Genomic DNA, 13,677 nt, shown 5'->3' on the forward strand with positions numbered 1-13,677 from the left:
GAAATCAATTTATTTACCCCTTACTAAACTTGTTGTTTTCAAATACAGCAATAAAAACCACAGGAATAAGTCAGGTAGCCTATATCATAGCCAGGATACTGTGTTAGGTACAATAACCCGTTCCAACAAGACACAATGCTTAAAGCACATTTCCAACAACTATCCACATAGCGCCATTGGTGAATGTTAGGTTAACCGGCTTGTAACGGTCATTGCAAACTAAGAAAGAACTCATTAGGGATATACACCGGCTTCAGGAGCAATAGGTTCAACATATGAGGGTCTGAAAAGCGTTGCGGTTATAGCTCATGGCAGTAATGCATGTTCACGCTTGTATGCTCGTATTGTGATTTTTAATTCTAACAACAATAGTATTTCCATGAAAATAAAACAATTCTTTTGAGAATAATAATAATTTCCAAACAACAAAATTGAATTCTTTAAATATGCTTATGAAAAGCGCTCTTAAAATAACAAACGTTCACGTTGAATACTTATGTGTACGTTAACATGTTTTAAAGGATATACATATAATATGTATTGGTCAGTCGTTTTCAAGACGTCTGCCGGTAGTTTTTTACATAAAGTAATTACACACAGATTTACGGCCCCGCCTGATTACGTTTGTGAAAACGAAACCGTTCCGCAAAAGCTAGAGGTTTGGGATATACATCTATCACTTATTTTTTATCAACAAATTAAATCTCAAGGTTATTTAATAAATTACCTTTGTCGCAAGACGCCGTCAACATCATTGACAATGGTATAAACGTATTACCATGCATGCTAATGTCATTTTTTTTTTTAAATTATGTACATCTGAAATAAGAAAGTGACTTTGTTGTTTCTCCTTTAGTGGTGATTCACAGTGTAGTCGGATATGGGATTGGAAAAATGGCTGTGTACCTAAGGCTGTAAATAAATGCAATATTTATCTAGCTTTATATACAAAAACAACCATAAAATAGTAAAGCAAACAAAGTGACCATGATTCGATAACAAAAAATCCAGCAGAACGTACAAATGATATGCACAATCATGTAGTATCATGTGAAGTTTAAACGAAATCAGGCCGGATGTTATTGACAATATACGCGGATATATGTATGTATGGACGAATAGACAGACTAGAAGTCAATAGCCAAACAAAAATGACTCACATTGAAAGAGGAGATAACAATAAAAAATGAGCATGTAGATTTTTTTATTAATGGAAATGAAATAATGTTGATGTAATATATTTGTTACATTTTCCATTGTAGTCACAATACTTTCACCAAGAAAGGCACTCTCTCTAAATTGTTGACCTTCAGAACTTTGGCTAAATAACAAGTTGCATAATGCTTCTTGACTACTTGTTTTAACCAAACTACCTGATGGTGAAACTAGTTGGCAAACTTGTCGCTCTGTAAATATATGATTCTTTATGATTCTTTAGTCTCAATGGATTTATAAATTGTGTTTATGTATGTAACATGAATAACAGAGGACGAATGATAATGGCAAAAAATTGTATGAAAACGTTTGTGTGTGTTTTTTTAAAATTCATATTTCTACAAAATATTTTGTTTCTGTTGTTCTAATTTATGTTATGTCATACGTTTCAGATATTGTTTTATATTAAAGTACTTAACCATGTAGCTAAAAGAACCTTTAATGACATTCTTGAAACAAATGTATCTTTATTGACAATTAAATGTGAACATGGTTAATGGCACATGGGTCAAAGACCAAAACAAAACAGAAATCAATCCTTACAATAAAATCTCATGTTCTGCGCGATAGTGCATTGTTAAGGTGGTCTGTTTTGAATTCAGTTATCTGATTTCGATTGTATAAGAACGAAAAGTAAATAGTTCGAATATATCAGGGTAGTTTTGTTTTCTACTTTACAATGTCTGAAAATCTATCTGAAAGTCACGTTGAAAGCTAGCGAAAAGATACGGGAGAAGCAATCATGTTAGAATATATATTTTAATATAGAACCGAATAACTTTTTTTATTTGATATATGAATCTTACTTTTCCAAAATGCCGAAAGATTGCTTTCGAAACATTTATTCGGTTGATGTTTACTTTTATTTTTAAACCAAATAAAGTGTCAAAATCTTTTGATAATTTTGATAAAAAACATGTTTAATCATTATTTTACTCTTTGATTCCTAAATCGTTAAAAAAGTTACAATTAAAGTATAAACAAATAGTTTTGTTGTAGCGGGGTGCATAACCACGCCGGTAAAGTAAAGAAAAAATACGATATCGTCGCTTTAGCTACTAAGACACAATGTCTTATGGATATTTTGACCTTTTGAGAATACATTGATAACATTAATAATATTAATCAACCAATCACGCTACAACGAATCGCTGAAACCCGTGAGTAACGGTTTTCAATATTGTGCTCTTTAAAGACGATATTTGAGCAAATAAGTTTACCAGCTGTCAGTATCTTAGTTTTTACACTCCTAATTCTTTGACACACTTATAGACCACCGAAAAGTTATTTGCATGCTTGATAGTCATTTCATGTGGCGGCGTCAATGAAGACTTCGTCACAACTATCAATACCAATAATATAATCATACTTACAAGCCGCTAAAATGTAGCTTACGAATTCTGCATCCCAAATGGCATAACATTGTACTGGTATAAGCCATTATGTCTTAAAAGAGCTGAAGTTACTCCTTAACTTATTCTGTAAATGAACCTTGCAAGAATCCTTTGAGAAGATAAAATTGTCACATATTTTGCTTTTCCCACTTTATTTATGCAATCATTAATTCACGCTATACCAAATTAATCCGTTAAATCCGTTTAAATCACAAACTTCACTTAACGGTTATTTGTGAACATTCGGTATATTCCATTTGGTTTGCCACACGAATACATGGAACACTGAAATTGGTCTGAGTTGGTTCAATGAAGTCATTATCATAACATAACATAACATAACATAACATAACATAAATTTTATTTTGATTTAAGCATATACAGCTAATCATCATATACATAAATCGGTAATTTATAAATACACAACCCAATCACAATTGATAACACTAATTAACTTCCTTATGTGTAACACGTAATAAACTACACTGGAGAAGGAAATTAATTACTCAATATATTCTACTGTACAATATTGATAATATCGTCTCTTTGTTTAGAAGCTTTGATGATAGTTAATTTCTGACATTGAAACGTTGAATAAATTTGAACATACAAGGCATGTTTATATAATAAGAAGGCATATACTCTCTCCTTAAGTCACTATATACATTACATACAATCTTAAAATGATATTCGTCCTCTACCTCATTCAAATTGCAAAGTTCGCATTTTCATTCTTGTCTCGCTACACCTGAATACCTACCTCTCTCGATGTTTAGTTTATGTGAGGATAACCTTATTTTCGAGATAGCTTGCCTGTGTTTAAAGTTATCTAATACAATCAAATAATCACTTATTTCAATGCTAGATTTCAGTTCATGAAATAGTGTTAAACCGGTTGACGTTCTAACGGTTTCCTTCCACTGGGTGATAAAATTGTTTTTAAGTCATGAGCTTAAACCAATATTTTTTAATGCCTATCTTTCTGCTTATTATCAAGGGCAACATGCCACCTTCTCCATACAAAGCATTACTACTAGTGGTCATTTAAACAAGAAATGTCTGCTTCAAAAACTTTTTATGTATCCTCTCGATGTTATTAGCACTGGAGAACTCCCAAAGTTCATAGTTAAGCCCTGATGCTACATATGTATCGAATAGATCAAACGTCATGTGCACTGGATTACACATGTCTTTAATAACTGAATTTAATGAACACATGGATTTGAGTCATTTACTGGCCAAGTTCTCAATTCCTTTCTAGATGACCCTCTCGATGTCATAACAAATAGTTAATAGTTAAACTTTTCTACTACTTCAATCTTGCTGCAAATAAAAATGAATGCTTCTCGTCCAGTTTGTTGTCCACCTTTTCTAGATATCATTATTTTGCTCTTTTCAATCTTAACTTTTAATTTTCATTTTTTACAGTAACTATCGAGCTGGTCGAGGTGTGACAATTGGTCAAGAGTTAATCCGTTAGGTATGTTTTCATGCAAATTGTGTTAAAGGTCATTGACGAATAGGGAAAATAATATCGGAGAGGTTATTTCCACTTGAAATAGACACACGTTGCTTTTAAAGAAATCCGAAAGCGTTATCATATGTCTAACACACGACTTGACGTTGCTATTCATAGAACGGACAATGTTTGATAATTTTCCAACAATGCCCTCGTTCATAAGCTTGAATCACAGAGCATGACGATTGATCAAATCATAACATTAAGAATAGTCAATATATGCAGGGTATACTCTCTTATTTTCATTTAAGTACATTTTAACAATGTTGTGTAGGATGAATATCGCATCCGTCGTACTGTGACAGGCTTTAAACCCAAACTGCACATCCGTCAATTTATCGTACTTAAGCGACCACATTTTCAAACGTTCATTAACAATGCCCGTAAATAATTCACCTAGACAACTAATAAGCGTTATACCCTTGTAATTATTCACATTCGATGACGGCTGCCTCTTCAAAATTGGAACTATAATTCATTACGCCCAATTTGTTGGGAACATATCATTATCGAACTATTTTTTTCTTTTGTCTGTAACGTTTTGATTTTAAAAGGTGTCAAACTGTATGGATGATGTTTAACTGGTTTAATGACCTCCACAATGACACTATGATAATTTTATCAGTTCTTGTTGGAATATTGAGAAATAAGTGCTCATCATTAAATATCAAGTGTTCTTTTCCATCTCTTTGTGAGATGGTTAAAGGTGATCAAGTTTCTCTTCAAGATAGTTTTAAAAAATAATTTTCAAATAAGAAATGCTAAAATATACATACCTAGATTAAACCAAAATGCCCAAAGTACAAATATCTTCACTGATCCTGGTATTTTTAAAGCTCACAGAATTTAAACCACATTGAATAATGAACGCACTATATGAGTACTAATTACATCCAACAACACATATAGACCTATATAACTATACATGGGAATAATTCCCACAAAAGGTTGAAAGTTTATCTTCTCAGATTAATTAGAAAGGTTTTAGCACTGGTAAAATGTATTTAGAAATATCCTTCCAAGATCATCAAAGTTTGCTCTTATATACCAAATATGAATGCGTCAAACAGTCTACGAAATTACGTTCTCTCAAACTCTATAAGAATGTTGTTTATTCTACATCTTCAAAATTTGGAATAAATGGAACATTTTAAATATTTTAAAGAAATGTAGATTAATGTATTCTAAATACTATCATAGGGAAAAACATAATTTACATTAATGAATCTAGGCGACCTTAAAGTTAAACTAGACATTTAAACAATGAAGTTCATAATTTTCTATACATATACAGGTTATGATATATTCAACAAAATGCATTGTAAAAAAATAACTGGGTGACTTTTTATATCACCGCCCTTAAAATAAAAAACAACAAATAATGAGTTTAAATCTAAACAGCAACACAGGTATGTTTGATTTTTCTCACGAGCGCGGGAGAATTTCATCTCTCGATAGCGAGTGAGTGAGAACTGTTTGGTTTTCCTCAATCGTTTGTGTCAGCTTTACGGATATTTGATTTACGGATATTAGATTCTCCCCGCCGATTTATGGGTGCTTTTAGTCTATTTGATTTTCTTGGTTTAATTAAGGAACAATTTGGTATGCTGGATCTTCTTCACTCTCTTTCTGTTGATCTGAGTCTAATTGATTTCCTTTAATAGTTTGAGGGATAGTCGGGTCTGTTTGAATTTCATCGCTCGGTAGCGTGTGAGTTTGAACAGTTTGAATTTCCTCGCCGATTTGAGGGTGCTTTGAGTCTATTTGATATTCTTGGCTTGATTCAGGAACATGTTGGTATGCTGGATCTTCTTCACTCTCTTTCGGTTGATCTGAGTCTAATTGTTTTCCTTTAATAGTTTGAGGGATAGTCGGGTCTGTTTGAATTTCATCGCTCGGTAGCGGGTGAGTTTGAACAGTTTGAATTTCCTCGCCGATTTGAGGGTGCTTTGAGTGTATTTGATATTCTTGGCTTGATTCAGGAACATGTTGGCATACTGGATCTTCTTCACTCTCTTTCGGTTGATTTGAGTCTAATTGATTTCCTTTATTGGTTTGAGGGATACTCAGGTCTTTTTGATTTTCATATATCGTATGCGGATGAATTAGAGCTGTTGGAATGTCCTCACTCGTTTGTTGAACATTTGTTTGATGTTCCTCTCTGGTTTGCGAATTGGTATTGGATGTTGAATGTTCCTCCTCATCCTATTAAAAACATGATTTATTTGTCATCAGTGTTTTTATAAATCATATGAAAAAATCACAGCTAAGACTTGTTGTTGTGACATTCAAGTTATAAACTTGACTTATAGAAGGGAAATGATACATATTGGAAACATAAAAACCAAAAAACGGAGAATTATAATAATTTGAATGTTAGTAATTCATAGTGGTATCAATTTATGTATCGCTTAACTTTTAAAAAATCTACAAGTTTATCGAAAATATTATGAAGTGTCCATGTAATATAGTAATACTTACATTATTTGTTAATGGTGAGTTTACACATGAATTGTTCTCAATGCTAATACCGTCTTGTCTGTTTGTTCTTCCCTCAGAAATGAAACAATTTTCCATTTTCCATCCTGAAAAGAAAACTCCCATATATATTTCTTTACATAAATTGATAGCTATATAGAGGATATTTGTTGTTTAAGTGTAAGATCGCAACATATTCCACTAGTGTCGTAGCCAAGATTCAAATAGTAAATTTTGATGTTGGTTTATTCATTGCAACTGAACAATTTATTTTTTAATGTTAGACTAAAACGGATTTAAAATGACAGTTAATTGTGTTTTTTTTAGAAAAGCGCTCCAAATTATATGCACTCGTAACTTCGTTCCTAAAACGACGTCGTCGAACTTTTGTTCAATCCCTGAGCACCTGACGTTGTATTTGGACGTGAGAGGGGGCTAAATTTCTAATCAATAAACACAATCAAATCCATACTTTGACGGATAAATCTTTATAAACCAACTAAAATAAAATAATGAATCTTAATAAAGCGACGTCTTTAACTTTAAGTATAATTACAACACACACACATATATAAATATGAATAAATATATATGAATATTTATATATACATATATGGACATTTCATTTCTACAGTTATACAATCTTATTTTGACTAACGACCTACAGGGACTATATTTAAAAACAAATAATTTAATAAAAACACATCTGGTTTTTACCAACTATTAATTAATTGTACTACTTGGTTTGATTTTAAGCTTGAGTTAAATACAAAAACATATTCTTAAAACTGTTATTCTGTAAACAAAATAACTCTGTACTATAAATCATCAATTATTTATTGCAAACACATTCATGTAGTTTTCACTGCCTAGAAAAACTAAACAAGGAGGATAAATCCTATTGTATACTGAAGTTATATATAACCTAGCAGAGTATATTTTGACTACGCTGCTTTACTTAAAAAAATCTCCAATAGCCATTAAATAAATTTCTTTAGGAATGACATATAATTCATCTGACTGTATTGCACTTGGATACATAGAGCATCGTATATGCTTAAACTATTGCAAAAACCCACGCCTATTTAAGACAAACTTCGGTAAATTATTTTTTGGAATGTATGCTCTTCAGTTATGTATTGATACGAACTTTCAATAATTCTATACTTCTTTATAATCAATAAAGTCCTTTCAATGATTTTCTATAGATAATATAGTTTTCACACACTAATGCACTTCTTTGAACGAAACACTTTATTCAAAGATACTTAGCTTAACAAGTATTTCATGGTTTAGCTATATTAAACATTGATCTATGCTATTGTATCATAACGATCATAGATTTTGTCAAAATGTTCCAAAATAAAATATATTATTGTTTTAGGATTCAAATTAATACTCTTACATAGGATATCATTAGAAAAATGAAAATCTCACGACCAGTTATTGCAAATTACATCAGAGCGCGTTACAAAGCTTTAATCATTTGTAGATAGTTTATATCAATATATAAATGTTATCACCTAGCATACCTTTTCTTTTACAAAGGCATATTACTACAAGGAGACAGGCACCAGCTAATGTAATGCCTACGACAAGGATAGACCGCTCTACATATCCTTGAGTTTGTGCATTTTCCGAAAAGCCATCTGAAAGGGACAAAATATTACACGTGTATTGCAGATCTATAAACTGGACAACGAATTACCGAATTTCTGTTCATTTTTTTAAATATTAATAATTGTAACACAACCAATTAAATCATGCATTTAGGATACCTTTAACGGGGTACATCTTTGAAGATCGCCACACCAACGGTTTGTATACATATTGTGAATACACAACCTTAATTTCAATAAGGGCCAAACGGAATCGTTCTGGTCTTTCTATGAAATTTAATCCAAATGTGAAGTTTTCGGCCAGAGAAGAGTCACACCGGGAGTCAGGACATACATTAGTTGTGCTAAACTCGGCCACAGTGGAAAGATCCATGTACCGTAAAGATGAATTCTGAAACGTTTTAATGCTTAAAAAATATTATAATATTAAGCGTGTGTGAATAGTAATTCAACACGAGAAAAAATATTCAAGATATATATAAAGTACAATGTATATTTCTAATTTTCAAACATGACCTTTAAAACTAATTTACTAACATCGAAGTAAAACCAAGAAATTGTCATATCCTGCAACGCTGCGTGAAAGGTACAACTTGTTGTAATGGACAACGATGCATTCTTTTCGTCAGTTGTGAATGTATTATTGTCGAATCCTACAATATGCAAAGTTTTCGTTTTAAAGAGATTCTAGTTATATGTGTTAATGACTATTCGGCGAAATAAGCGGCAATTGCGTGTATGAGTACCAACAAGTGATTCACTATGCTACCTTCACGTGGATAATATTAAACATACTATTATTTAATGTTTATTTGTAAATACAAAGTGAAGTTTAATATCAAGAAATTGCAAAACAGGTGCTGGAATTTTGTTAACTTTACTTGGATATGAATGCAACACCCAATTCTCATGCACATGTGCTAATAGATATTGTCCCATGTATACTTTAAATCAGCTTTTCCTTTATTGAGAATGTCCTACCTTTGAATGAAACAATAATTGAGTCGTGTATTTCGTTGTCAATGTCGCTGCATCGGTATGTGCCACAATGCGCCACGTTAAAATTTCTAACTGTATGTAAATTGTATGTATATGGTGCAGATGACCTATTTCCAGAAATAGCAAAGTTAGGATCCTTGCTGTTGCAACCAAATACTTTGTAACATGTACCAATCAACTTCGAATTGAAACGAAAGTCCACAGCGGTTTGCAAATCGTTCACACATGTAAGTTTTAGTGGCGTATCTCCTTCTAAAATCAAAGTACCATCCCCGGGAATGATTATTGTTGCCGAACAAACTGTAATGTAGTATACAAAAGTATTTACTCTATGAATTTTAAAGAACAATTTTAGAGTTTTGATGTTTTTATGACATAAATACTTACAATTAGATTAAGTTAAGTTATAATTTCTCAAAATATTAAAAACAACAATTTTTAGGTTTATATCGATAAAAAACATGCAAATCGAAACTTACCGGTGTAACATAGAATGGAGAAACGAATAATGTTTGGGTGTAAGCATCCTGAAATTAGGAGCAGCAGTTAATAAGAAGCTTGCTATCACTTAGCTTTTTGTCCTTGGAAGGAGCTTTATGTCGGTAAAAAGCTATACACAGCTTATGTTTTAAATATTTAATGATACCCGACAATAAACATATATTCACTTGTCTTTACTTGGAGATTTTAAATAGACTAAGATTCAATTAGTACCGAACAGGTAATACCCCAACATCTAATGCGTTATTATGTCATATTCAAACTTAATTGTAAAAGCGGATTTCCATCAAGGCATCCACTTGTCCATCTATTAACACATCAATGCTTTCATCTATCTTATCTCATTCCATTAAGCTCATAAACTTTATTTTACCGAGTAAATCCATGTTCAGTCGTTCGTTATGCCCCTTTACCTATAAAGTAAACATAAACATGCAAATTGTCGTAAAATAATGCATGTATGTGATAATACCCAATCGACCAGTTTTACATGGTTATTTGTGATTTCTCAATCGTACTTTTGTATTACTCCTTGTATTTATGTATTCTTAAGAGCATGTTGCATTCAAAACTTTGGTTTAAATGTTTAATAAAATCGAAAACTTGTATACTTAGGTAATGTACTGTACCTGCCATTAATAAACAAATATTTCTGTTTTTGTTTGACTGAGAGAGTTAGCCACCTACAGCTCCTAATTGTATATGATAACTAAATTGGTGATGGAGTCATTCCATTTATTCATTTTTCCGTTGCAGTAATATTCGCATCAATTGTAACCATCTAGTGGTAATAATATTTTAATTACAATGTATTGCAATAAGCGTTTACAAATATCAGCACTTGTCTATACCTTGCAAAGAAAAATGCCTACCAATATATTGCAAGCACTTAAAATCTATAATGTTTCAATACGTTATAAACTACTGATAATTATACTTTGTACAAGGTTATTTTAAATTTGATATAGTTATTTCTCTTTTGTCTTGTTCTAGCGATCCACCAGCATTCAATAACACAGATAATATTTTACTTTAAAACGGTATTAGATGTCAACGTAGCTTTAACATATGTATAGATTAATGTCTACCACACAAAGTACGCAAGTTCACATAACATAATATAATAATAAGGACTCCATTATACCTAGAACTTGTTGTCTGTTGCCATGTTTTATGATTTTTGAATAAGTTGCCACACACTTGTTATATATTGAAGACAAACTAGAGTTGATGTTTGTGTATAATTTCAATTACTCGGGTAGTGGGTGCAGTAGCTATTGATTGAATACAGTCAGACAATATTTAGTGGATATAGCTTATTTTGGCTGTGTCATTCGGATCAAAAATGATTTTGTACCTGCTTTAATCCTAGTATTAATACTTTAAAGGTACATTTTAGATACATCAAATCGTTGTTAACTTTAGTCCCGTTAAAAATAGCATTATTGTAAACCGATTGTGAATCAGAAGAATCAGTTAAGCAAATCAATTCCATTTAACTACATACTTAAAATAATTGATATCGAAAGTCATTGAACATTATTGAACATCAGCATTAGAAATTTATTAAATAAAACGACATTTTCATGATTATAATTAAGTACATTTAGGTATTGAAAAATAGTGATTTATTGTAAAATTATATTTGACTTACCTAGATTTAAAATGTAACAACTAGTGTGTACAATGAATATCCTTTAGACATAACCATGCACTAACAAGGAAGGAAGTTATACTCAAAGTCAGAAATATCGATTAGGTAGCCCAAGACATAACGTATATTTAAAGTTATACTGTCTTACAGAAATCATATCTGTATTTGTACAATTACTTTTACACGCACAATGGCAAAATTTTTTTTTTTTTAAATTTGGATGTTTGAATCGGCTTTGTTTGTGTAAAAAGAGAACATTTGTTTTCGCATGTTTTAGTATGGCCTTTTGTTTTTTATTTTTTATTTGTTCATTGATTTTCGTGATTTAATTCAAAATTCATATTTCAGCGATGATCCGTTGTGGTGATAAATAGTTGAATGTATAAATTTGGCATACAACATTTAAGCGTTGAATATTGATGATAGGTTTTTAAAAGGTTACCTTATACTAATTCTACCAGCGGTGTTTCACGGAAGTTAACAATCGATATATTGTGCTCATGTTTAACATAATTCTGAAGAAAAGTGGTTCGAATATGAGGATATTTTCACTATATAATTTACTGATATCGTTGCAGTTTGGTGAGTATTCTTTAAATCCGTTAATTAAAGTACATGTAACAAAAACTAGTCAGAGAGTTAAGTTTTACCAGCGATGTCATTGAATAATAAACGGTACCGAAATTATACATTCATATAAATTAATAGCGATGAATTATTGTGCTCACACAATCCTCATTAAGGTTATGATCCTTGTTAACCTTATAAAAAGTAAAAAAAAAATTAGCAAGACATAATACATAGATTTCCTTTTTGGAAAAACTTTCATCCTTGTTTTTATAATCGATAAAATTACTGAATGTCAACGGTGTAGACTTACAGAGGGAAATTATACATCAATGAAGTGAAATTACCGTTTTATGCGACTTGGTATCATCGCTGACAACGACTATGCAACAAAGGTGTAATAATTATTTGATAACTGACTGGTCATTTCGTTTATTTTTAAGCAAGTTGCAATGTCAATTTAACGGCGGAACATGCCTTCGTCAAGGAAAATATGACACAGATATTTACATGCTCCACAAACAGATCTGCAAATTTTGTAGAATTCTTTACACAAAGCGATAAGTATGTTGCAATCATTGGCTACACTGAAAAACAATGTGTTGTTCAATTAAGAGCATACGCATCGAACTGTTCCTGTGTAAGCCCCAAAAGTTACAAGTGTACTACCAAACCTTTGACAAGATTCAACCACACCGATCCTTGGCAATGTTTTGGTACTTTCTCTACTGCAGAAGGGGTTCAAATAAGCAACAACAGCAACGTCTTACATGTAGATATAAGAGGTAGGAAATTAAAACATAATGTAGCAACCATAGGTTAGCAATAGACATTCATGACAACGATATGAATCCGCCATTGTAAATTCATTAGTAAATAATCGACTCAATAAATATTAGCGTTCTATATTTTAAACAAATGAAACTTATCGCTTTATATTGTCATGCACTTTATTAAAAGTATAAGTGTATTGAGTGTATTGTTATAAAATGTTCAAACGTATTCAAGAAACAAACATATTATATTTTAATAGTTCCAATAACACTGGTTGAAATATTAGGAAAAGGGTCCAACACTATCACCATACAAGAAGGCGATGCACTTCAGCTTAATTGTGAAGCATCGAACGGAATTCCAGCGGCAAATATCACATGGCTTTTTGACAACTCAAGAACACCTTTCTACAGGGATGATATTCCTATTATGAATTCGACAGAAACCATGATCTTTGACAATGATGATAATACCAAAAATGTCACCAGCACTCTTACATACAGTGTGACAAGGCAAAATCATCGTATGGGAGTGTATTGCAATGCAAGTAATATGGAATACCACCTAGTTTCCAGCAGGAATATCTATCTCAATATTATATTTAGGTAGTATGGAATAAAAGTGTTCAAACGAATAATCTGAAATTTAATATATATATTTTATTTCTTCCGGTTATTCAATACATAGAGTTATTAGGGTGAAATCATTAGAATTACATATTTATTATTTAACAATTTTTAGATGCACCGGAAGGTAGCATTGTGATTGCAAATAATACTTACTTCATGATAAGAAACTCGGAAACGATACAACAGCTGCAGTGCTCTGTGATAAGAGGCAATCCGCTAGCAAATATCTTTTGGAAATGCTACAATGGAAATCAAACTTACAGCAACACCACAGACAGGGCAGTTAGTTCTGTGACTTGGAGGGCAGGCCATACTACAGAATCCGTCT

General features: G+C 31.7%; 1 protein-coding gene across 1 annotated transcript; it reads right to left on the bottom strand.

Annotated features, from left to right (window-relative positions):
* Nucleotides 1–3,051: 3,051 nt before the first annotated feature.
* LOC128235187 (uncharacterized) lies at nucleotides 3,052–11,454 on the bottom strand. Its single transcript, XM_052949936.1, has 9 exons — nucleotides 11,380–11,454; nucleotides 10,099–10,138; nucleotides 9,704–9,751; nucleotides 9,207–9,524; nucleotides 8,763–8,878; nucleotides 8,385–8,616; nucleotides 8,139–8,255; nucleotides 6,610–6,713; nucleotides 3,052–6,333 (listed from the first exon to the last, which is right to left on the bottom strand). The coding sequence occupies exons 2-9, from the start codon at nucleotides 10,109–10,111 to the stop codon at nucleotides 5,716–5,718; spliced, it is 1,566 nt and encodes a 521-aa protein (XP_052805896.1). The 5' UTR covers nucleotides 10,112–10,138; nucleotides 11,380–11,454; the 3' UTR covers nucleotides 3,052–5,715.
* Nucleotides 11,455–13,677: the final 2,223 nt, after the last annotated feature.

The sequence above is a fragment of the Mya arenaria genome, chromosome 5, assembly GCF_026914265.1.
Source record: "Mya arenaria isolate MELC-2E11 chromosome 5, ASM2691426v1".
NCBI classification, from domain to species: Eukaryota; Metazoa; Mollusca; class Bivalvia; order Myida; family Myidae; genus Mya; species Mya arenaria.